This window comes from Triturus cristatus, chromosome 8 (genome assembly GCF_964204655.1).
Source record: "Triturus cristatus chromosome 8, aTriCri1.1, whole genome shotgun sequence".
Classification (NCBI taxonomy): domain Eukaryota; kingdom Metazoa; phylum Chordata; class Amphibia; order Caudata; family Salamandridae; genus Triturus; species Triturus cristatus.
This window is the reverse complement of record NC_140591.1, coordinates 859,420,635-859,445,786: the sequence shown is the minus strand read 5'-3', so window position 1 is coordinate 859,445,786 and position 25,152 is coordinate 859,420,635. Positions and strand designations below refer to the sequence as shown.

The following is a 25,152-nucleotide window of genomic DNA, read 5'->3' as shown; positions in this document are numbered from 1 at the left end:
TTTCCCTCATCCCGATTTGTGCGAGTCCACCAGCTAGCTCAAGAGTGGGACTTAAGACTGGCGCAGTTGTCCCTCAAATACTGTTCAACATACAAATTAGTCTGGTCAACAATCTCATTCCAAAATAAATGGTCCATAAACAACTGAAAGAAATTAATAGGCGAAAGGTTTTCAGTATTGACTCTACACCCTGCTACACCACTAAAGGCAGGCAACACAGGCTGCACCATGTTTGGGGCAACCCAGAGTTCAGCACTTCCAACGGGAAGCTTGTCATCCCCAGGCTGTATTCCAGATCTTGCTGCACTACCTGCATATCAGTTTACATACTGTGATTGGCTTCATTATCAGATGATTCCTCTCAGACAGAAAATTCACCTCCAGAATCTTGGACTTCATCCTTGGCCTCAGATGCAGAGTCAGTCTCAGAACCATGCTCAGCAGAAGATTCAAAAAGCAAACCAACAATCTGCTGAGCAGTCAACCTGCAGTTATTCATAATCCTTACTAATAAAAGTAGCAGAACAAATAAGTGAACAATAACCAACACTGCGTAAAATAAGTACTAAACAAACTGTGGCTTTATCAATCAATCAATCAAGTGGCTTGTAAAGCACGACTAATCACCCGTAAGGGTCTCAAGGCGCTGGAGGTGGATGGGTTATCAAACAGAAAGTTAAATTACAGGCATATAGTAATCTGGAAACAGAAGTCAATCAATACAAAGCACACATAGCTATATACTCAAATAAATACCACTCACTTGCCAGAGACAGCAAGACTGAGGATCAACTGCACTTACTCGGCACAGGCACATCAAACACCAAGGAAGTACCACTGGAAAGGCAAGAAACAAATATCGAAAAGAAATTATCCCCTAAGGGGAGTGACCCTTGCCCAAGGGTTGCTCCCCTTCCAATCAGAATCCTTGGTGTCTAGTGGCTTCTGCCCCCCCCCCCCCTCAGGGCAGATAGGCCTAAAAACAGCCGATCTGACCGGCGGTGCAAAACAAATATATATATATGGCCCCCAAGGGGAGCGACCATGCCCAAGGGGTCACTCTCCTTCAAATCTATGTCTGGATGGTGAAATCCGCGCCGCTTGCGGAGTTTGCGGAGTCTTCAGCACTCTGCGTTATGCGGTTCTCACGGAGTTCATGATCGCTCACATTGAGAAACCGTCCGTTCACGTTGAGAAAGCTGCTGCTCGCATAAAAATCTACTCAAGCGGCAGAAAGGAAGCAGTTCCCGCTTGCGCTGTGCATGGTCCGTTCGCGATGATTGCCCAGTGCGGACAAGCACCTGGCACTAAAAGTCACTGCAAACTACCCCCAGGCTTATTCAAAACATAATTCCTTGGTTGGTGTCTAGTGGGCTTCTGCCCTCCCCCCCTCCAGAAAGCAGATCGGCCTGAAAACGGGCGATCTACCAAAATGAAATGATCTCCTAATGGGAGGGACTCTTGCCCAAGGGGACGTTTCCCGTAATCATCAGTCTAGTCGGTTTCGACCACCCTGCGGGGCTGATTGGCCCAAAAAAACATTCGAACTGCCCTGGTGGGGCGGTGGGGGGGGGGGGGGGGGGGGGGGGGGGTAAAACATGATTTACAATAATAAAAAAAGGAAGCAATCCTTGCTCAAGAAGCCACTCCCCCAACAAAAAACAGCCCTGGAGCCGTATTATACATGCGGTGCGTTTTCCTTCATTGCACTATGCGCACCTTTTGAAGGTGTGCCCAGTGTGATGAAGGAAAATGCACCGTATTCTGATGAGTAACTCTGCCCTCAGGGCATTCAGGTGAAAATCGGAGTGGCTGCTATGAAGCCACTTCGTGTTTTCACAGTGCAGGTGGCAACCAGCCTGCATTTTAAAGGGTTATTGACTTAACCCGCCTGCAAGTGGATGTCTGAGGGGTCCATGGGACCTCTTTTCCCTCCTCCACAGGGCTGTCATCATGGGACGCACTGACAGTGCACCTCCTTTTAGGTGCCGCACTGTCAGTGCACCTCCTGAGAGCTTCTTTGAAAGGCAAAGGAATTCCCTCATTTGCATGAGGCATGCCCCCATGCACATGAGAGAACACCCTCTGAAGGTAGCGCTGGTGCTTCAAGTGCGCCAGCGCTATCGGTATTACAGAACAGGACGTACAAGCGTCTGTTGCTCCTTCTGTAATACTAAAGTGCCCAGGGTAGTGTGCAAAGTGGGGGCAAACTCCCGTTATGCCCCAGGGGCACTTGTATATTAGGGCCCCAGGTGGCCAAGTGGGATAGATTCCTGCTCCACGATTGCTCCCCCACTCGCCTTCGTGAAGGCGGACATAGGGAGAAAGGAAAAACCCTTTCCTTGCCCCCTGTGTCTGTCTGGCTACCAACCCCCTCCACCCCCACCCCCCCCCAACCTGGAGAAGGACTCACCGACAACGAGGCCACGCGCCTGGGCACGCTGGAAGCAAATGGTTTCCAGTATGTCCCCGGCACCATCTGATGATGGCGTGCCGTGCATCATCAGATCGCAGAGGGCAGGTACGTGGAAGTGGAAACACTTCCGCTGCTCCCCAATGGAGGCATGTCGCAGGGGGGGGGGGCTATGGGGTGTGCGCCAGCGCTCCCAACATGGGTGGATGCTATAATGACCTAGAGCCGTCCTCAGCGCACAACACACTGCTCGTGTGCTGAGGATGGCTGCAGGCTGACCTCAGCACCAAAAGTGATAAACTTAGAGAGAGTATGTGGATAAAGATAACCTTGGGCTACTGAGATTACAAAGCACTGACTTCATTGCTTGTCAGCAAATAGCAATCTTGCTGTTATTGGGTTTCCTCTCCTTTTCAGGTGTCTTTTTTTTGTACTCTAACAATCCTTTACTGAACTATCTTCTCAGTAGGTGTCTAATTGAATTGAAAAGTGATAGCTTAGCACAGAAGTTAAACTGAAATGTCCTGATGGTGGAATTTGAAAGAACATAGTGATATATTTGGCCTTTTCTTTTATTTAACATGCCAAGGACATATTTTTACCACTATGTATTTTTCTTTGGTCTCATTGCTACATGTGTTTGAAACAGTTCCCACACATTCATTTCACTTACTGGGCTTCCCAAGCTCATAAAATTGCATGTAAAACAATTTCTTTCAAAACTTCAAATTTGCTAATAAATAACTTTACAGGTACATGCACATTTATTCCCTTATGACAAAATTAAAACAATAGACTAATCAGCTTTTGCTTAGCCTTCATAAGTGTTAGTCAGTTTTTCGATTATATGTGGTTTCTACCTATTTCATGTTTGTGGTGGAAGCAGTGCGAAACCCATGGGTGAACCGAGAACGATATATATTTCTGAAAGCTAGACAAAATTCTGAATTCAGCATGGGGTAATTTGTGTAGATTGCTTATCTTATGTTTTTCCCACAAAATTAATCTTTCAAATAAAAAAGAATGAAAATGAATAAAAAAAAATAGAAATATGTGAACATTTTAATCTGTCATTTTATACCTCGATGGCTGATTTACAAAATTAATAATTTATTATGTCCGTCAAAACCTTCATTTGATAGGGATTTGTAATGTTTGTCGCTTGTCCAAAAACACACAATTCCTAGAGTCAACAACTGAGCTGCAGCTTATAATGATTTCCCTTTGTGTAGCAACTATTTTTCAGTTGGTAAAATCTAATGAAACAAAATGGTTATGAACAAAACCTATGCATTTTAAAAATGTGCCCAGGATACTGAGTTTAGGAATAGCGGTCAGTTCTACAACTCTGCATTTAAGGCTACCAATACTATTATGTAATTAAGATGGGATGTGTAATTTCTTGCACGCTCCAAAAATGTAGAGAAATTCAATTGATAATAACAAATGGTACACTATTCTGTGTTTCCACACTTCTCCTAATAAAACAGTACCCCACTTGTGTTGGTGCTTCTATTGCCTTTGAGAGGAAAGGCCCCAAAACACAATGTGGAGACATGAAATGTTCACTATTAAAAAGGACCCATTTTGGCAATGTGGGTTATTGTGGAATTGGTGCCTGTTCTCAGCCGTCACCCAGGCAAACCTACCAAACCCAGACATTTCTGAAAACTAGACACCCAGGTGAGACCAATGTGGTGTGACTTGTGTGGATCCCACTAGCTTTCCTTACCCAGAATGCCCTGCAGATCTCAAACCCTGGCTAATATCATATATTTTCCACTCCACTCCTTTTGAAAAAAAACATTGATCTTGATATTGAGTGCTATCACTGCTCCACATAGTTGCAAATCAGGCCCTACCAGCACATATTCATCACAGGTCGGAGACACCCCGCAACAAGGTCAACATAGCAACAGGAGCCCCCTGGAGAAAAATAATGCACCAAAGCACTAATGGGACTTCTGGGTCCACACACAAAGCCCCACACGAAGCCAGAAACTCCCTGTGATAAACTTACCCTCTGCATCTTGCCCTTATATGACAATTGTGACAGGAGTACACCATATCAGGGCGTCTTCCCACCCTGTGTCCAGTGGCACTGCCAGTACTGCGTTAAGCATTATCTTGTATATTAGTTCAAACTTTACTCCTATTTACTCCAAAAACACTCTTCATTCTTTGACTCTTGGAACTCGTCAAAACCTTCATGCAAGGAAAGCATTTTCCTTAAGTTTCTCATGTTCAAAATGGGCCATCCGAACCTCTAATTCAGAACACGTACAAGCGCTGTATTTCATCAGAAGCAGTTTATTAACCCAATGCATTTCGGGCCTCGATGGGCCCTTCGTCAGGGGAAACTGAAATTAACAATAAGACAGACATTACAAATTTATCCTGCATGATGTATTGGAGTTATCTCATTTAAAAACAATCTTAGTCTTATAAAATGTCATTCATTTCTCCATAATTGCCACATGCAATGGTAACGAAAACCTCTTTCACAGTGTCATAATCCCCTGTAGTACCGGGAAACACTCTTAATCCTTTCACCCATTTAAAATCACATGCATTAAACTGTTGAGATTGCAGCACCCACCACAGGACTTCTTTCTTTCCCTTAATTTTGTAACCCTTGTGCCTCGTATTCACATTACTGCTCTCTATTCTTTTTCCTCCCCTGTGTGAAAAACATGCTTTCATGTTCGAGGCTCTGAATCCCAAACCACCCCTCTGCGCGAGATCGTATCTGTGCTACATTAATCATCCTGTTCCAATTCATTCCCCGTGCATACCTGCTAAGCGTCACCCGTCCTTTTCTCTCCATCTACAAACGAGTAATTCACTGTCTGCAGCCACTGCCTTAATTTAAACCTGGTGTGCCGACCACGTGACCCTAAGCTTAAACCATGTGCTTTCTTTCCTAGATGCCTGTGACCTTCCTCAAACTCCCGAAAACACTGCATCTCCCACAATGCCCTTAAACATATTGTGAAAATTCCGTTTTTCAACTCTGATTTTGCATGTAACTATGAACGGCATTTAAAGTACAGTAAAATCTTCATGAACCACTTGTAATTTTGCAATGTATAATCTGTCCAATACTTGTGACTGCTAATTCAATCTTGATCTGACACCTTTTCAAAACGATGCTTCGTTTTGAAAAGGTGTCAGATCAAGATTGAATTAGCAGTCACAAGTATTGGACAGATTATACATTGCAAAATTACAAGTGGTTCATGAAGATTTTACTGTACTTTAAATGCCGTTCATAGTTACATGCAAAATCAGAGTTGAAAAACGGAATTTTCACAATATGTTTAAGGGCATTGTGGGAGATGCAGTGTTTTCGGGAGTTTGAGGAAGGTCACAGGCATCTAGGAAGGAAAGCACATGGTTTAAGCTTAGGGTCACGTGGTCGGCACACCAGGTTTAAATTAAGGCAGTGGCTGCAGACAGTGAATTACTCGTTTGTAGATGGAGAGAAAAGGACGGGTGACGCTTAGCAGGTATGCACAGGGAATGAATTGGAACAGGATGATTAATGTAGCACAGATACGATCTCGCGCAGAGGGGTGGTTTGGGATTCAGAGCCTCGAACATGAAAGCATGTTTTTCACACAGGGGAGGAAAAAGAATAGAGAGCAGTAATGTGAATACGAGGCACAAGGGTTACAAAATTAAGGGAAAGAAAGAAGTCCTGTGGTGGGTGCTGCAATCTCAACAGTTTAATGCATGTGATTTTAAATGGGTGAAAGGATTAAGAGTGTTTCCCGGTACTACAGGGGATTATGACACTGTGAAAGAGGTTTTCGTTACCATTGCATGTGGCAATTATGGAGAAATGAATGACATTTTATAAGACTAAGATTGTTTTTAAATGAGATAACTCCAATACATCATGCAGGATAAATTTGTAATGTCTGTCTTATTGTTAATTTCAGTTTCCCCTGACGAAGGGCCCATCGAGGCCCGAAATGCATTGGGTTAATAAACTGCTTCTGATGAAATACAGCGCTTGTACGTGTTCTGAATTAGAGGTTCGGATGGCCCATTTTGAACATGAGAAACTTAAGGAAAATGCTTTCCTTGCATGAAGGTTTTGACGAGTTCCAAGAGTCAAAGAATGAAGAGTGTTTTTGGAGTAAATAGGAGTAAAGTTTGAACTAATATACAAGATAATGCTTAACGCAGTACTGGCAGTGCCACTGGACACAGGGTGGGAAGACGCCCTGATATGGTGTGGTTATGTTTCAACGTGCAGTTTGGGCTAAGCACGTCACCAGTGAAAATGCACGCCACAGTGATTTCTACGACAAATTAGGAGGAAGTTACACATAATCTATGGTGTGCAATCCATTCCCAAATGTAATTGTGACAGGAGTGCCACAGCTGCATGAGGATCACACGATGAGTTAATAAACAAAACACTGGGCTAGCTCATGTGTAACAGGGCCTTTCCTCTCTCAATGGCTAATAACATAATTTTTACTTTCAGGGTGGGGTGGATTGGGCCAGGACCAGTGGATCAACCAGACGACTGTGTAATAATTAAGCTTAAAAATCCACATTTGGCACGCAGGCTGCTCTCTGATTATATGAGCAAACAGGAAGGTGGGTCGAAAATTGCTCTAATGCCCTTAGGCTATTTCTACAAACCTAGCTTTAATACTAGTCTGACTTTCCTCTGCTGAAGCAAAGCCTCTCCCCCCCCGCAATAGTGCTAGCCACTAATGGCTCACAATGCAATCATTAGATTTGATAACTTAGAGGAAGTCGGTTGACTTATTGACAGTGTGTGTGCTGATTGCGCTGTTCCACCTGCAGTAACCAGCGATGGGTATTGCATGGCTAGACACCGCCAGGAGATTGTGAGGAGGGCGAAATGTCCAGTTCATCAGGTTACTGGTGACAGGAAACAAGCTGCCCACACATTTGATCCTCAGGCCAATAATGAGACGTGTGTTAGGGCAGAAACATTTTTAGCAGACCCCTCCGACCTACCGAAAGAGGTGGTTAGGCAAAGTCCTAATTTAGTAGGCAGTTAGTCTACTGATTCTGCATAGTTAGCCGTCTACTCATATAAATTCTCCGGTAAGCCTAGTCCCAGTAATATTTGTAGAGGGGGAGAATTAAAGTAGGGCATCGTCCCCAGAATCCAATTTGCTCTATGTTTGGGAAAGGGACCCCAATGTGCCAGGAGTAACCCAACAACCCCCCCTCCCCCCCATCAAGATCCCCTAATTGAATGTTGCAGGGCAGGGTTCCAAATTAAACTGTGCTGACTGGGGACTCTTTATTGATCTGCACAATCGTTTTCATTTTCAAGAGACCTGGCCAACCATGCAGGTCAATCTTGCGGGCTATGCTAACCTCAGTAAGGAAGCAATAAAAAGGGGAAAGGGAAGACCATCTGGGGGACTTAGGACTTGGGTTGGTTTCACACTTGGGTGCATTATAAAGGAGATCATAATTGCCTCTGATGATATCTTATGTGTGTTAGTCTAACCTTCTCCCTGAATGCAGCTATTTATATATCCAATGTTTACCTAAGACCTGTGGGGAACAAATTCGAATCACCAACTATTGAGATATTGTCTACACATCAACTATTGAGATATTGTCTACATATCTGGCATCCCTCCCAGTAGGAGTTTGTAAAATTGTGAGTGAAGACTTTGTCAATGTGAGCCACTGGATAGCAATATTAATAATAATAATCTTAATGAACAATTTCCCCTATCATAAAATGGTTACCCTGGCCCTACAATTAAATGCTCCAGTCTTAAATCGGTGTATTCGCGCATGCAATGGTAGAACCACCTCAAATAGGGACACCTTTGATGCTTAAAGGGGTGGAAAGGACTGGCTGTTGGTTCAATATTGTGGGCCTTATCTGATATTCTTAAGACTTTTCCCAGGGTTCACAGGGGGCATCATGTTGGTTAGTAGAGCTAGTTTATAGATAAGCATCAACTACATTAATCTCACCATTAAAGGCCTCTCCAAAGTGTGTTATACATAGTGATACGTCACTGTCAAGGTCAACATATTGCAGGCGCATTAGAGCAAAATTAGGAACTAAGTGCAATGCACATTTTAATCTAAATGTAAATCTGTGATTAGTGCAGCTTTCTTTGCAAATCTGGCCTAGAGAATCAAATCAAGATGTACTTTCCTCTCCACTTCCTTCTGGTCTCCACTTGTATATATTCAGAAAATAGTCCCATAACAATCATATGGTTCCTTTGGGGTGAAATTACATTTGTTTCATAATTCTCTGGTTAATCTGTAACTTGATAATCTCTGAAGTCATACCATAAATACGTTCCACCCCGGCACACAGATGCAGAATGGAACTGTGCACTATTTTTTTTTTAGTTAAAACTGAGTTTGTACACGAGCTGCAGACAGCAGAGCCCAGAAACACTCATAAGTGTTCAAAGACACATTGGGGTCATTCATAGTATCCTTTACATCTGCAAACCTATGTTTATGGCAGAAAATGATTTTATTAATGCCCAATCAGGCAGCCTCATGATATCAGAATGGTGTGAGTGGTTTTACTGCTGCCTAATTATATGCCATAACTGCTTACAATTACCCAGTGGTAAACCCCACACAGAGAATAGGGAGTGGCCGGATTAAGGCATGGGTTTTCTTGCTAGTCTGGCGAATCCCCACAAATTGGTGAGTTTGATGCCAATTACAAACTTCTTTCCAACTCTCTCCCCCTCAACCCATTTTAATAGTCAGGAAAAGGGCTGGTGTAACTCCCCTTGCAGAGTTTGGAGTGACACATAATGGCCCGATTCACAAAAGTAAACTGAGGTGAAGTCCAACTTTACGACTTTCGGGATTTACAAAGGGCATTTATGAGTAGTAAATTAAGACTTTTGTCTCAGTTTTGATCTCATAATTAAACTTAAGACCAAAACTTACGTTTAACAGAGACAAGATTCTAACTTTACTACTCGCAAATGCCCTTTGTGAATAACGAAAGTTGTAAAGTTAGACTTTCCTCTCAGTTTACCTTTGTGAATCGGCCCCAATATCCTCGGACTTCGTTGCAGAAAGGGCTTCTTTGTGGGGATAAAATGTTTTCGCCCTAGTGAAAGAAGAAATTAGAAAAAATTTGAATTTGCACATAAGAGTTCCTTTTCTCAATGCAGAGGTATACCCTGCGTGTTACTTACTCCGAGTTGGGAAAAATAAGAGATGTCACGTGACATTCCCAGTAGTACACCTGGAAAGCTGCAACTGGCACAACTTTCCAGTGCCCTGCTTGGAATGTTTGTGAATTGCCAAAGATCGTACACTTACACCTATGCATAGGAATCTGCGTATGGAAATGTATGACTTTTTTGGTGAATTGGGCCTGGAGAGTTAGCCACTTGACATGTTTTTTTATTTCGTGCTGTTTGTATCTGATAGCCTTAATTTCAAGTGAAAACAAATTAGTGCACGAGCTCCAAACAGCGAGACTGTGCACAGCTCTTTTCTACTTTTGTGTGCAGCTGCAGAACGTGTTCATGAAACCGCGCTAGATGTCTCATAGCAGTGATGTTCCTTCAAGTAATGCTGGTGGGGTGAGAAAGTATAAAGAGACATCTATTCTGGCAGTGAATAGTTTTGTGAAAATTAAAAAAGAAACTCCTTCTCTTAGGACACACTTACTTTGTTTTTCAGAGTGCAATAAAATAAATATTGATTGAGTTTCTTGCAGTCTCCCTCGACAAAGTTTTTATTCGCTTTATAGAAAGATCGTGCTTTTTTACTTTACAGACGTTTAAACAAACCTGACTGCTCGGGAGATACCGCCTTTGTTCTCTAATGCTGTGGCAGAGGCAACAACACTTTACTCACTTCCTGTGGTGGTCTAGGATCTTTCTCCCCTCGCAGCTCGTGGTCAGTAGGGTGAGACACGCAGGCTGGAAACTATCGCTATCGAGCAAAAACTAGAAAGTTAAAGCTTTACTATTTATTAAAAATAGTGTCAACCTCCTATACCATCAATAATGTTGCTAACTTTTAATTGTAGGGCGTGTTTATCCACAGCACTATACAAAGTAAAGACTGCGATTAGGAATACCCTGAGCAAATCACATTAGATCACACTACAGTGGAAGGCAACATGAAAAGCAAGAGAATGCAATTGTTAGTACTTCGTCTTTAAGCTTCTTTTTAAACATCATCAAAATATTTAAGAGACGAATGTCAAGATAGAGGGCGTGCCATAGTTTAGGCCCCAGCGAATGTCAAGAGGGAGGGCGTGCCATAGTTTAGGCCCCACTAATGTCAAGAGGGAGGGCGTGCCATAGTTTAGGCCCCAGCGAATGTCTAGAGGGAGGGCGTGCCATAGTTTAGGCCCCACTAATGTCAAGAGGGAGGGCGTGCCATAGTTTAGGCCCCACTAATGTCAAGAGGGAGGGCGTGGCATAGTTTAGGCCCCAGCGAATGTCAAGAGGGAGGGCGTGCCATAGTTTAGGCCCCACTAATGTTAAGAGGGAGGGCGTGCCATAGTTTAGGCCCCAGCGAATGTCTAGAGGGAGGGCGTGCCATAGTTTAGGCCCCACTAATGTCAAGAGGGAGGGCGTGCCATAGTTTAGGCCCCAGCGAATGTCTAGAGGGAGGGCGTGCCATAGTTTAGGCCCCACTAATGTCAAGAGGGAGGGCGTGCCATAGTTTAGGCCCCAGCGAATGTCTAGAGGGAGGGCGTGCCATAGTTTAGGCCCCAGCGAATGTCAAGAGGGAGGGCGTGCCATAGTTTAGGCCCCAGCGAATGTCAAGAGGGAGGGCGTGCCATAGTTTAGGCCCCACTAATGTCAAGAGGGAGGGCGTGCCATAGTTTAGGCCCCACTAATGTCAAGAGGGAGGGCGTGCCATAGATTAGGCCCCACTAATGTCAAGAGGGAGGGCGTGCCATAGATTAGGCCCCACTAATGTCAAGAGGGAGGGCGTGCCATAGTTTAGGCCCCACTAATGTCAAGAGGGAGGGCGTGCCATAGTTTAGGCCCCAGCGAATGTCTAGAGGGAGGGCGTGCCATAGTTTAGGCCCCACTAATGTCAAGAGGGAGGGCGTGCCATAGTTTAGGCCCCAGCGAATGTCTAGAGGGAGGGCGTGCCATAGTTTAGGCCCCACTAATGTCAAGAGGGAGGGCGTGCCATAGTTTAGGCCCCAGCGAATGTCTAGAGGGAGGGCGTGCCATAGTTTAGGCCCCACTAATGTCAAGAGGGAGGGCGTGCCATAGTTTAGGCCCCAGCGAATGTCTAGAGGGAGGGCGTGCCATAGTTTAGGCCCCACTAATGTCAAGAGGGAGGGCGTGCCATAGTTTAGGCCCCACTAATGTCAAGAGGGAGGGCGTGCCATAGATTAGGCCCCACTAATGTCAAGAGGGAGGGCGTGCCATAGTTTAGGCCCCACTAATGTCAAGAGGGAGGGAGTGCCATAGTTTAGGCCCCAGCGAATGTCTAGAGGGAGGGTGTGCCATAGTTTAGGCCCCACTAATGTCAAGAGGGAGGGCGTGCCATAGTTTAGGCCCCACTAATGTCAAGAGGGAGGGCGTGCCATAGTTTAGGCCCCAGCGAATGTCTAGAGGGAGGGCGTGCCATAGTTTAGGCCCCAGCGAATGTCTAGAGGGAGGGCGTGCCATAGTTTAGGCCCCACTAATGTCAAGAGGGAGGGCGTGCCATAGTGTAGGCCCCAGCGAATGTCTAGAGGGAGGGCGTGCCATAGTTTAGGCCCCACTAATGTCAAGAGGGAGGGCGTGCCATAGTTTAGGCCCCACTAATGTCAAGAGGGAGGGCGTGCCATAGTTTAGGCCCCACTAATGTCAAGAGGGAGGGCGTGCCATAGTTTAGGCCCCACTAATGTCAAGAGGGAGGGAGTGCCATAGTTTAGGCCCCAGCGAATGTCTAGAGGGAGGGCGTGCCATAGTTTAGGCCCCACTAATGTCAAGAGGGAGGGCGTGCCATAGTTTAGGCCCCACTAATGTCAAGAGGGAGGGCGTGCCATAGTTTAGGCCCCAGCGAATGTCTAGAGGGAGGGCGTGCCATAGTTTAGGCCCCACTAATGTCAAGAGGGAGGGCGTTCCATAGTTTAGGCCCCAGCAAATGTCAAGAGGGAGGGCGTGCCATAGTTTAGGCCCCACTAATGTCAAGAGGGAGGGCGTGCCATAGTTTAGGCCCCAGCGAATGTCAAGAGGGAGGGCGTGCCATAGTTTAGGCCCCAGTATCGTCTAACGCAAAACGAAGTAGAGCACAGGAGTGGAAATGAATGGATAGAGGCTGAAGGCTGCCGAGTGAAGATTTCAGATGATCAATATTGGATCATCCGAGAAGGAACCCAAAATGAGACCATTGTGTGAAAAATATACAGAGGGCCAGATGTACAACCGGTTTTTGCGATGGCCCGTTTGCGACCGCAAAATAGGTCTGCCCTATTTAGAAACCCTATTTTGCGAGTTGGTAACTTATTACCGACTTGCAAAATGGGGTTTGCAACTGTGTATTAGGAAGGGGCATGCCAAGGGCGTCCCTTCCTAATAGCGACTCGCACTTCAATGTAAGATTGTTTTGGGGCCGCAATTGCGGCCGCAAAGCACTTGCAATTTACCACCCATTTCAAATGGGTGGTAAGCCACTCGCAAACAGGAAGGGGTCCCCAGGGGACCCCTTCCCCTTTGCAACTGGCATTGAAAATATTTTTTAAGAGCAGGCAGTGGCCCCATGAACTACTGCCTACTCTTAAAAGAATTAAACAGTAACATTTCATTTTTCTTTTTTAAATGCATCCCATTTTCCTTAAAGGGAAAAGGGCTGCATTAAAAAAAAAAAACTGCTTTATTTAAAAAGCAGTGACAGACATGGTGGTCTGCTCACCCCCAGCAGGCCACCATCCCTGAGAGTGCTAGCAATTCCCAATGGGGTCGCAAATTACACCTGCCTCATGAATATTAATGAGGCAGGCAATTTGTGACCCCATTAGGAATCGCAAACAGTGAGATACTGTTGTAAATTCCAATATGCGAGTCACAAATTGCGAGTCGCAAAATAACGCAATTTGCGACTCACAAATTGGAAGGGTCATACAGCTGGCCTAGAATGCCAAGGATATTGAGTGTAAAGCTGGAGGAGAAAGGGAGTCAGCAAAGTCCAACCGATATATAATTATGCACCCCTTACAAGTGGATATTAGATTCGTTGTAGTGATAGCACTATCTCTTTCCTATGGAGTGTCCCAATGTCTCTGCCAGTTCCACCTACCTACAGCTGTCGTGGCGGTTCTTCTGGTTCCAAGCAGGTGCCCAGGTTGCTACGGTAATCATTTGGCTGCCATGAGAGCTCTTTTTTATTGTTGACCCTTGGCTCCCTGATTTCCAGGATGGTGACGATGATCTCTTTCCTGTGATAATAGCCATTCCTCCTTAGAGCAGGCAGGTTCATGAAAGTCTAGGAGGTTCAAGGGGCCTCGGAACACCCAGCTATATCAGCTACAGTGGAGGTGGGGTTCTTTATGGGCTTCTTATCTGCGACTTGACAGAAAAACGCTTATAAATATCGCTTAAAGAAAGATAGGTTGATAGAACATTCATTTGCAATGCAATAGGTCTCGCATTTACGCGAGTTTGAGCTATTGACATTGCAAATAACAATGCCTTTTATTTTTGTTTTTAAAACATGAATGAAAGGAATTGTTATTTACAATGCCAATAGCTTAAACTTGTGTAAATGTGAGACCTATTGCATTGCAAATGTTTGTTAGCAATGCAACAAACATATTGTAATTATGGTTCTTCATATTAAAATTCAAAGCTAAGTTTATACAACTTCCTGGGAGAAGTATATCATTTAACACTCCCTTCTGTGAGGGGGCCACTATAAACATGTGAAGGTGTTATTGGTGATATCTATGCGTTATTTAATTGTATTTACTTGATGACTAGCCTTAGTTGTGAACTTCTGTTCATCAAATACCGCTTTATGGGCTCCAGATTTGTACGAAAAAAAGTGCTAACATTAGTTCCAGACGTCCCTTTATATTCCACTGGTGTCTGCCTGTGACAATATGGTGCCAGAAGACTGGAAAGGAAAGGTCATGGGACAGAGCACAGCATATACCCCTCCCCAAGTAGCCCATGGCTTCTTGCCCTTACCCATTAAACTATGCTCTTTTTAGGTCTAACTATTGTGGCGTGGGTGGGTAATATCTTATAGTGAACAGATCTTAATGCGACTAGTGCCATACAATTGCAGCTTTTATGTGGGGAAGGGATGCAGTGGATGTGTTGACCACGGATTGGTGATCAGGTCCCGACCACCTTTTGAACGCCAAATCCTATGAGGTTTTACAATGGGGGCGCATCTTGACCTGCCCACTTGCTCTTTCAGGCCCCTTCTAGTGCCTTCAAAGGACGCAATCGCCCCTCCTCTCCCTGGGGATGGTGCTCACCCACAACAGGGTGATTCCCCAACCTACCCTCAGTGGCCCACCTTAGCCCTTCTGTCTTTAAAACACGCACAAACACAATTAACTTTTCTTCAGCTGGGCAATATAATTTCTGCTATAATTTGATTGTGTACTGCAACTTGCAGGTGATAATGTTGGTCAGAAATAGAAATGATTTGTGGGACGATGAGGGGTCGGTGAGTGAATTTGTTTTCCAATTTTCTTTTCGGTCGCTATATTCTATTGTCAAAGTAGGCTCTGCTGGAGTTTAAGTGTTGTGAGGAGAGAGGGTGTTTGCCCATGAGCCTTGAGGTTGGTCTGCGGTCTGGAGTCCACGTTACGGATATGGGGGGTTTAAGAACACAATGGGTGAGATTAACTCCGTGTATAGTGAGGAGTGAGTACATTAGTGAGGTAAATAAGTGGCGCGTTCACCAGTTGGAAGGATCCCAGGTGCTGTGAAGTGCATAAAGGCAGATTGCTCGGAGAGCTTTCGTGAGGCTTAGTCGTTTGGTGCAGCCTTCCCCCCTAATTATCCTGCGTGACTGTCCTACGTGACCGAGCAGGAAGGAAGTATCTTTGAACCGCTTCCTGTCGTTCTCCGACCCTGGACCGCACTCCTCTGCCCACCATAAAACCATTTTAAATTGGTGTCTGTCCTGTCTGCCTGGGCCTCTTGCAGCCTCAGACCATGCATGCTCCCGGAAGCGGGAGGGGGGGCACGGGATCCTTTTGAAGAAGAGAAGAGGTGTGCGGAGAGGGGGAGGACTCCAGCAGTTGGCTCTCAGGGGCGCTAGGCCATTTCCGAGAGGGTCTTGTGCATGACAAAAGAGGAGGCGACTGCTTGAGGGGGGCTTTGATCTGCTGCTTCCTTCCGCCTGTCCTACACCTCGGGGGGAGGAGGGCAGCCTTGTACCTGCTTACCTGTTGCTAGAAGAGAGAGCTCGCGGGCTCGGGGTGGGCCTGTGCGGGAGGTAAAGGATTCTGCTGTGTTTACATATCCTCTTGTTTGCCTCAATAAAATCACCATGCCATCAATGTATGATTAATATAAGAAAAATGAGACCAGTATCTCTTCCATGTGCAACAAACCTTGCCTGCCTCCTCTTAGAGAAAACGAAGCCACCCACATTCACCCCGCAAATGAAAACAAGCCGATCCTCAAGCAGAGATAGCTGATCGGCAACAGCTTTTCAACACAGCTGCCCCCGAGCGTCGCATTGCTTGTTAACTTCAACGAACAAAAAAAGCTGTTGCCATTGTGAAAAAAATATAGTGCTTACTGACTCAGTGTAACGCCGCAAGTAGACGATCCAGTCCTGATGAGCGGTCACAAAAGGAGACAGGGAGGTAACAAGGAGGGACTAAGAAGCCTCATTATCAATCGGAAGCTAACATTTACCATGGACGATGAAGCCAGCCAATAAAAAATATCCGCTGGACTTCCAAACCACTTATAAAAAATACTCTAATACAGCATGCATCGCAAAGCGTGCAGCACATGCGCTGCAATGCTAGGCGAGACCTAAAAAGGAAAGGAGGATGGGCGAGTAGATGCATGAGTAAGTGAAAGGATGGTTGATTGGGTGAAAGGTTGGGTGGATAAAAGGATGGATGGATGAATGGTTGAAAGGTTGGGTGAATAAAAAGATGGATGGATGTGAGGGTGAAATGATGGGTGGATGAACAGATAGAAGGATGAGTGGGTGAAAGTGTGGGTGGATGAAAGGATAGATAGATGTGTGGATGGAAGGATGGATGGGTACAAGGGTGGATGTGTGGGTGAAAGGATGAGTTGGTAATAGAATAGGTGTATGGGTGAGTGAAAGTTTGGCTGGATTAGTGGGTGAAAGTATGGAAGGGTGAAAGGATGGATGAGTGGGTGAAAGGATGGGTAGATGAGTGGGTGAATGGATGGGTGGATGAGAGGGGAGAAGATGACTAGATGGGTGGATGAAAGAATGGCATAGTATATGGAAATCTGAATGGATGGATGGGTGAAAAGATATCAGAGTACATGGAAATCTGAGAGGGGTGGATGGATGAAGGAGGGCAGAGTAAATTGAAATCTGAGAGGATAGATAGATGGCGGAAGTATGGATGGATGGGTGAAAGGATGACAGAGTAAACGGAAATCAGAGGATGGATGGATGAGTGGGTGAATGAAAAGGCTGGTAGAATAAATGGGGATCTGAGAGGATGGATGGATGGATCGCAGAGTAAATGTAATCTGAGAGGATAGATGGGTGGGTGAAAGGATGGCAGAGAAAATGGAAAACGGAGAGGATGGATGATGGGTGGGTAAAAGGATGGCAGAGTAAATGGTAATTTGAGAGGATGTGTGCATGGCATAGTAAATGGAAATGTGAGTGGGTAAATGGCAAAGTAACTGTAAATCATGGATGAATGGAAGGGCAAAATGATCAATTGATGGATGCATGGCTTTATTCATGGATTGGAAAGACAAATGATGGATGTAGAGATGGATGCATGTACATAGGGTTGCAAACTTAGATGATAGATGTATGCAGGAATGGATAGATGGATGGATGGATGGATGGATGAAATGACCAATGGATGGATGGAACAGTGAAAGATTGAACGATGGATGAAAGAATCAATGGATGAGAGAATGTAAAAGTGACATTATGGATATCAGCGGATGAATAGAAGGGGAAAAGAATGAATAGCTTGATTCTTGGATGGAAGAGACAAGGGAGCTCTCCCAGGTAAGTACATGCCACATGCATCACTTGCTTGGTGCTGTAAGAGCTTGGGCTCAAAGTAGGGGGTGTATTTGAATTTTCTGTCTACTACTGAAGTGAGGACCCATAATGTAGGGGCACAGTCAGCACTTCATGGCAGCACTGATCGCCTTCCAAGAAGAGTGATGCAGGTTAGGATAGCTCCGTTGGCTAGAAGGATAACAACCAGAGTTCCTTGTGTTGTTAAATCCCAGATCCAGGGTTCACCTAAAAGAGTCACTGGGCAAGTAAATGGGATAAAACATACATCCTTGATACAATTATCTTGTTAGTTGACCCCCTGACATCACCATGGAGCACAAGAACACTCCACCCATTCAAGGGTCCTTCTTAACATGAGCTGAATTGACATTGACCTGAGCAGTCCTTCCTTGTGGGTTGTGTCTTGCCTGGCAGCCTATGGGTATGGAGCCCAGTAGACACATTCTTGCACTCAAGATTAGGCACCTGCTCTGTTCTTCCTTAGTATGTCTTACCCACAGCTACCATCAAAAATCTTGCCTGTTGGTTGAGGAGATCCTCTGCGCAATTGTGGTGGAATGACTGCCACTGCAGCCTTTCAGTTCGAAAACTGTGAAGTCCATTGACCTTATTACTCAGAGTGTGCTCTTGTGCAACCTGCCCTACAATCCCAGACTGAATCCAGGTGCAGATCATTCAGAAACCATAATACTTTTAATTTCTTCCCTGTCAGGCAGCGATCCTTTCATCTTTACCTCAGAAGCGTATGGCCATCTACCAAGGCAGGGATTCTCAGACCCTAGTTGCTGTTGTGTTTGTCCAAAGCATTATTTCGAGGCTTGCTACATTTCAGACATCTTCGCTTCATTCTGCCTTCCTTCGTGGATGCTTGCCTTCTACAGTGATCATCCTAATAATGCCATAGTTCCACCATGTGGTTGGCAGATTGATCATCCTACTATCTGTGGCCCTCTCATTCTCTAGACTGCCATTTCTTTTAGTATTGGAGCCCAGGATGCTGCACCATCACCACAAACCACCATGCAGTCCTTCTTGACCATCAACTGTCAGTACAGGGACCTAATATTATAACTACTGCATCAGACTTTCATGACATAATTACCTTTACCAATGGACCAAACAGAACACCATTAGGCGTGTTAATAAGCTGGACTGTGTTTATTAGGCCCTGGTGTGGCTAAAAATGTATAAAATCCTGTGCTGCACTGTCTTTCAAGTACTGACATATAAAGCTTTGCTTTCTTTGGATACGAAGACCGTTAATGTTCCAAGTAAATATTGATTTCTCCTTCATCATATTCCTCCTCATTATAATTTTATGTGGCCTTGCCTTCTCCCTCCACTCAAAGAATAATAGATATTATGGAATTTTTTGTGTGGCTGGTAAAGAGGTTTTTAAAAAAAAATGTTTTTCCAATAGGCTCCCCACTCAGTGCCTCACCCAAACCTCCTCCCTTGGGAGCCCATTCAAAACTTTGTGGCGTATTCTTGTATGCCTATTTGGATCCTTTGCCATCAGGAGGAATCTATTTATGACTTTAGGTGATTGTGAAGGCAACCTTGAATGGAATAAAGGAAAGGGGAGAATAGCCCTAACCTATCCTGCAAGTGGGAGTGATTAAATTAATTTAATTAACTTGGTTTCCCACCCCATCCATCTCCCCTTTTTCCCATCTGAAAGGTGAATTAATGATGAGTTATTTTTTCCCTCCTTTATATCAAAATATGTATATTCTTGATGAGCTCATCTACTTGCTCCACTTATGTGTAGTCATTTGCTGCTAGAGTTTTGGCTTTAAGTGCAAGTCCCAGATTCTGCTCCTTAGTGGTGTATGTTAGCAAAGTTCAACTGGGTTTCTTATGGAGCTCCTTTTGCATTAAATGATCCCTGTGAATTCTCTGAATCGCCTTTTCCAGGTCTACCTCAGGATTGGTTTTAAGAACCCATTCTCTAGGGTGGTTGATTACAAATCTATTTACGTCACTTCCTTTAATGCCTTCCGAACATTCAATATTCTCAAGCTATTTCAGCGAGAGTGATTTTCCAACCTTTCTATGTCATCCTGTAGGCTCTGATTTTGCTGTTTAAGAACTATCATCTCAGAAGCATTATTTGTAAGTTCACAGTCGATTTTATCCATTTTTTATATCTAATGCCATCATCCTCTGAGTAACATTGTCCAATTTGGCTTCCAAAGTTTGGCACACCCCCAGATGTCTTTCTGATTTGATTATGAGACCTCAAATCTCTTGTGAATCACAGAACAAAGATCCAGAAGTAAATGCTCCAGGGAGGCCATGCCAGAAGTTATGAGGTGCTTTCACCCGGTTTACTTGATTACCCAGAACTCCCTTCCTCGCCCATAGACCCTTCTACCAACCTTGCTAGTACTCTAAAACACATTCTGTACTGGAATACCTTGGTTAAGTACAGTACACATACTGATGCCTGTATTAACTTATATAATAGGCCCCATAGTGTTAGTTTTATTACAGCTCAGGCAGGTCCACTTGATCTATTAAGGCTTGTGTGGGTGTTCCTGTATGTTGCACCAAAATGCCTGGGGCAGGATGAAACGCCTCTCTTCGCTAGGGTGTTACCGGGTCAGCTTGAGCAGGAAAATCTCGAGCGGGCACATTTAATGCCCCATTATCTTGAAAAAGAAACTGAGCAATTGAGTAACTCTAGAAGAGTTATGAGGGTTTTTACCCCTTCCTTTACCTGCCCCTTGGGTGCTGTTGTAGATGGTTGTTTACTGAAGGGCAATTTAACTCTGATTTTCTTGTGAACCTTTAGGTCTGATTGGCACTTGGTCTCTAAGGACCCCCTATGGGCGTCTGTAGATGCTAAGCAACCTGTCTCCATCTTTCTTAAGAAGAGGGAACCTTCCCCAAAGCAACATCACAAGGAATTTCTATTTTGACCTCGCACTATTTGTCTTTCAGTGGGCACCTGGGTAGTGTTCTTTTTTGCTCACATATATAAAGATGAATCTGAAAACATATCCTTTACCTGTTCCTTTAGTTGGGACCTCACTCCTTTCCCTGCAATAACTATCCCCGAATCAACTGTTTCACCAGATTAACCTGCACAACACTAGGGATCCCCAGGAAATGCCTCCAGCACAGCTATGGTCAGGGAAGACTGATGACTTGTTCTCTTCTGCTGGCTGCACTTTCAGGTGTGACCTGTATGAAGGCTTTCCTTTGAACGACAGAGGCATCAGACAATCAGCATGGTGGAAGCTCCAGATTTCGGTGAAGTAACAGCTTTACACCTCAAAATTATGCCTTTAAAAAAAATATTTCACTCTATTTCTATGACCGCTACTTCGATATGCAGTTAGCTGAGATGGAGACTTCTTTACAAGGTCTCTTGCTGAAATGTTATGAGAACTCCCTCTGAGCTGATCCTCAAATAGGTGAAACCGGCCACAATGTTTCCCAACTTCAGCCACTGTAGGAAACACACATGACTTTATCAGAGAGCAAGGCCCTGTTTGGTAAAACAGAGTTGGGTGCACCAAATTGTATTCATGGATCTATCAATGAAGCACAGATCTATCAATCAGTTCTAAGGGGGTGGCTCTTCTCATCCATAAAAATGCTGGTATAGAACACAAAACAGATTCAACAGACAGATGGGCCATTCGGGAAACTAGATGCGGGCAGACAAATTTTACTTGTGCAGGATTTTCTGGTTCACACTGCAATGAAACATCTTTTCTTAACACTAGTAGTTTGAATCTACTGGAGTTTCCAGCCCCCCATTGTGATTGAAGGGGATTTTAACACCCTTTGATCAGTGAGCTGGACAGTTAAACTAAAAAGCAGTGGGTAAATAACCCTAAGGTAGGGGTCAACTATGGAGTCTGATGCAGGATTTTGGTTTATGTGATTCCTGGATCAAAACATCTGGTTTAAACAGGGCATATACCTTTTACAGCAAAAAAATCATATCAAATTTTCTCCAGAATAGATCTATTCCTCGTAGACAATACTTTAGCACATAAAAATGAAAGAAGTAAGACATCTCCAGGTCCATTGTTCTGACCACTCATCTTTCCTCCCAACATTACAATACATTGAAGTAAAAACTGAGTTTAGATTGACAGTAAACTTGATACTTCTGTCAGATCCCAAGATAATACAAGAGTTGGAACTGGAAGTCTTAAAAACATTTATGAAACATACTCACTGGATGATGTCATCAGTGATATCATTTGAGATGTTATGAGTGATGTCATCAGTGTTGCCACTGATCATGTAATGAGTGATGTAATATGTGAGGTCATAAGCAGTGTATTGTGAGGGCGAAGTTATAGTTAGCCCAAGTAACTATAACTGCTGAATTTTAACGGTTTTGTGTGTGTAAAATATCAACCTAACTATAATGTCTCTTCACCTTTGTGTTTTTCAGTGAATTTCTAAGGTTTTTTTAATTCTATTTCCTAACTGTAACATCCTTGTAACCTTTGTTTTTTATTTAATTTCAAAGAGTTTTTAAATTGTATTTCTTAACTATAACATCCCTGTAACCTTTGTTTCTTTTACTTACTTTCTAAAGATTTGTTTTCAAAAATGATATATTAATTCACACCTGACTCTAACATTACTATAACCTTACATATTTCTGTTTTTTAAAATTCTCTTGTTACAGTAGATAATGCATAATTGAGCTGGAACACCGCTCCAAATTACAATAGATTGAGGTCCAGACATTTAGGATTAATACACCATGACAGCATTCCGCAGAATCTTTAAATGAAAACAGGCGGTAGTGTTAGTGACAGCTATTAGTTTGTGTATTCAGGCATTAGGATGTGTCCATACCAGAGGGTTCTCTGCAGAGGACCTAGGCGAGGAGTGGGAGGATGTGAGTGCTTCTCGATCAAAAGCCTGCATATATTGACGGAAGTGGGACCAAATATCCTTAGGCCGTGATGTGAGAGGTTGTAGATTAGCGTAATCTTCTCCCAAACATTCACTTCTGCTCATGTTTTCAAGCCAGTCCTTGGAGGATGGTGGTCAAGTTCCTGCCATCCCAGGGATATCTCCCTCTTTCCAAGGAGCAACGCCATAGAGACTAAGGGGCGGATCCCTTGGGGAACATAGTGAGTATAGCCTAGTAGGGCAACTACTGGGTCAGAAGTTATGTCGAATTAAGACATTTTGGAAATCTGAGCAAATGTGTTCTCCCAGAACTTAGCGATAACTGGGCACATCCAAGTGAGATGGGCGAAATCGGCACTGGGAGCCTGACATTTCAGGCATGTAGTGGACCTGGAGGGGTCAAACTTTGCGATATCTGCCAGAGAAAGATAATATCTATGTAGGTATTTAAAATGAATCAATTTGTGTCTGTGATTGATGGAGACGCGTTTAATTGGCTTGCAGCAGTACTTCTATATCTGGTCAGTTAGTGGTATTCCCAGCTCCCTTTCCCAGGTTTCCCTTACTTAGGTGGTCGTTTCCAGTTGTAGTGCCAAGCAGGCACAGTATAATTTGGATGTTATATGCACCCCATCAGATGCTTTTATTACTAATGATAAGAGCAGAAGTCTTCTGGTGGGAGAGGGTATGTGGGAAATAAAGACCTGAGGGTGTTCTGGATTCTTCTAAAGTTGAAGAGGTCCATATGGGAGACATCCTGCGCCCTAGAGGTGTCCGCCAGTTGTATGACATGGCCATCCGGGAACAGGTCACCAAGAGTGGACAGTGAACGTTTCATAAGTGTGCGCTTAACTATGAATTCTCTTGCAGGAGGGATCAATGGGTTATCTAATATGGGGATGGCCTCGGCATAGAGGGGTCCTCCGCACAGTATGTGGTGCATCCTACGCCATGCCCAACAGGTTGTTGAAACTGTCTGTATATCTGTGGTTTCTAGCGGGATGCCACGTGGGAGTAATTGGGAATGGAGTAGGCCATCTAGCTGGGCGCGCTCTGGTCGTATATATGGTATGCGCGCGTCGGGATGATACCAGTGGTATGTATAGTGACACTGCGTGGCAAAGTAGTAGAGGCAAAAGTCCGGGACCCCCAGTCCTCCCCATTCATAAGGGACGGTCAGTGTTTCCCAGAGTATTCGGGGTCGATTACCTGCCCATATCAGCTGCAGCAAGATTCTACAAAGGTTTTTGAAGAAAGTTTGTGGGAGTGGGATAGTGTTGGAAATGGCCCTTTTTGCAGGGTTATCCCCAAACTTTTTGCTTCTTCCTCCTATTTTTTCCTGACTTGTTTGTGTTGGTTTTAGGACTCTGGGCATTTTACCACTGCTAATCAGTGCTAAAGTGCATATGTTCTCTCTGTAAATTGTGCTATGGATTGGTGTTTCCATGATTGGATATTTGATTTACTTGTTAGTCCCTAGAAGAGTGCACTGAGTGTGCCAGGGCCTGTGAATCACATGCTACTCGTGGGCCTGCAGCACAGATTGTGCCACCCACGTGAGTAGCCCGGAAAAGGTGCCTCAGACCGGCCATTGCAGAGTCTGCGCGCAGTTTGTAACTGTCATGTCGACTTGGCACGTGCACACACTGGCCAGTCCCTAACCTTCCCTTTTCTTACATTTCAGGCACCCCTAAGGTAGGCCCAAAGTACCCCTGTGGGCAGGGTGCAGTGTATGTGAAAGGCATGGCATGCCCAGGTGTGTGTGGCATGTCCTGATAGTGAATTACAGCCCATTTCGTTTTTCACTATTGCAAGGTTACCTGTTCCCCATAGGACAGAATGGGAAGTTTGTTTATAACATCTTATAAACATAACTGGCCCTGGGAACTAGGTGGGAAAATACAATTTAGTATGCCTGAGCTCAGAATCTAACGATGCATCTTTTAGTAAAGGTGATTTTTACATTCTTTGCTTGAAAATACCACTTTTAGGAAGTAGGTATTTTCTTGCTCAGTCATCCCGTGTGCCTCTGCTGGAATGTGGATTGCCTGTCTGGGTTTTGGATGACAGATGGCTAGGAAGCAAGGGTGGCTCCCGATAGTCTAGGTAGGTCAGGAAAGGGCTGAATAGACCTGGGATGCGATGGGGGAAGAGGAAGGAGATTTCCTTGCACCTCAAAGGGCCTGGTCTGCCTCTGACAATGCCATCTCCACCCCCTGCCGGGAAATCACACCAGAGAAGGCAGAACTGGTTCTGGCTGGGCACAGACACCCTCTGCCTAGAGGATCAAAGGATTTTTGGATACAAATACTGGGGCCCAGACCCCTGAACCTTAGAACTCTTTTGGACCAAGAAGACTGCCAAGAAGAAGAGCTGGAGAAGCTGTGAGGAGGGACTACCACTTTGCTGTGTGCTTTGCTGTGTTGGCCTGCAGTGGATGCTTCTGTCTTGGGCAGTGAAAGGCCTGGACTGAACATTCTGCAATCTACTTTTATGAGTTTCTCCAAGGGTTTGAGGTAGAGCTTGCCCCCTGTTCAAGAAGTCTCAGGAACAGCAAAGACTTCAAGCTCTGCCCTCAGCACTGGAGACTGTGTGTTTTGTGCTGCAACAGAAGAAAAGCAACTCGACGACGTCTACGACGCAGCTGCCAA

At 44.6% G+C, this 25,152-nt stretch overlaps 1 protein-coding gene and 1 long non-coding RNA gene across 2 annotated transcripts in view; one reads left to right on the top strand and one right to left on the bottom strand.

Annotated features, from left to right (window-relative positions):
• Nucleotides 1–5,251, bottom strand: part of LOC146805180 (uncharacterized) — a 50,122-nt gene extending 44,871 nt beyond the window's left edge. The window contains exons 1-2 of the long non-coding RNA XR_014967800.1: nt 5,209–5,251; nt 4,434–4,773 (exon numbers count right to left, since the gene is read on the bottom strand). This is a non-coding gene — a long non-coding RNA (uncharacterized LOC146805180). The remainder of the gene's footprint in view (nt 1–4,433; nt 4,774–5,208) is intronic.
• A 605-nt stretch (nt 5,252–5,856) lies between these two features.
• Nucleotides 5,857–25,152, top strand: part of LOC146805179 (SH2 domain-containing protein 1B-like) — a 286,048-nt gene continuing 266,752 nt past the window's right edge. The window contains exon 1 of the mRNA XM_085622374.1: nt 5,857–5,922. Coding sequence (XP_085478500.1) covers nt 5,891–5,922 — 32 coding nt within the window. The 5' untranslated portion in view covers nt 5,857–5,890. The remainder of the gene's footprint in view (nt 5,923–25,152) is intronic.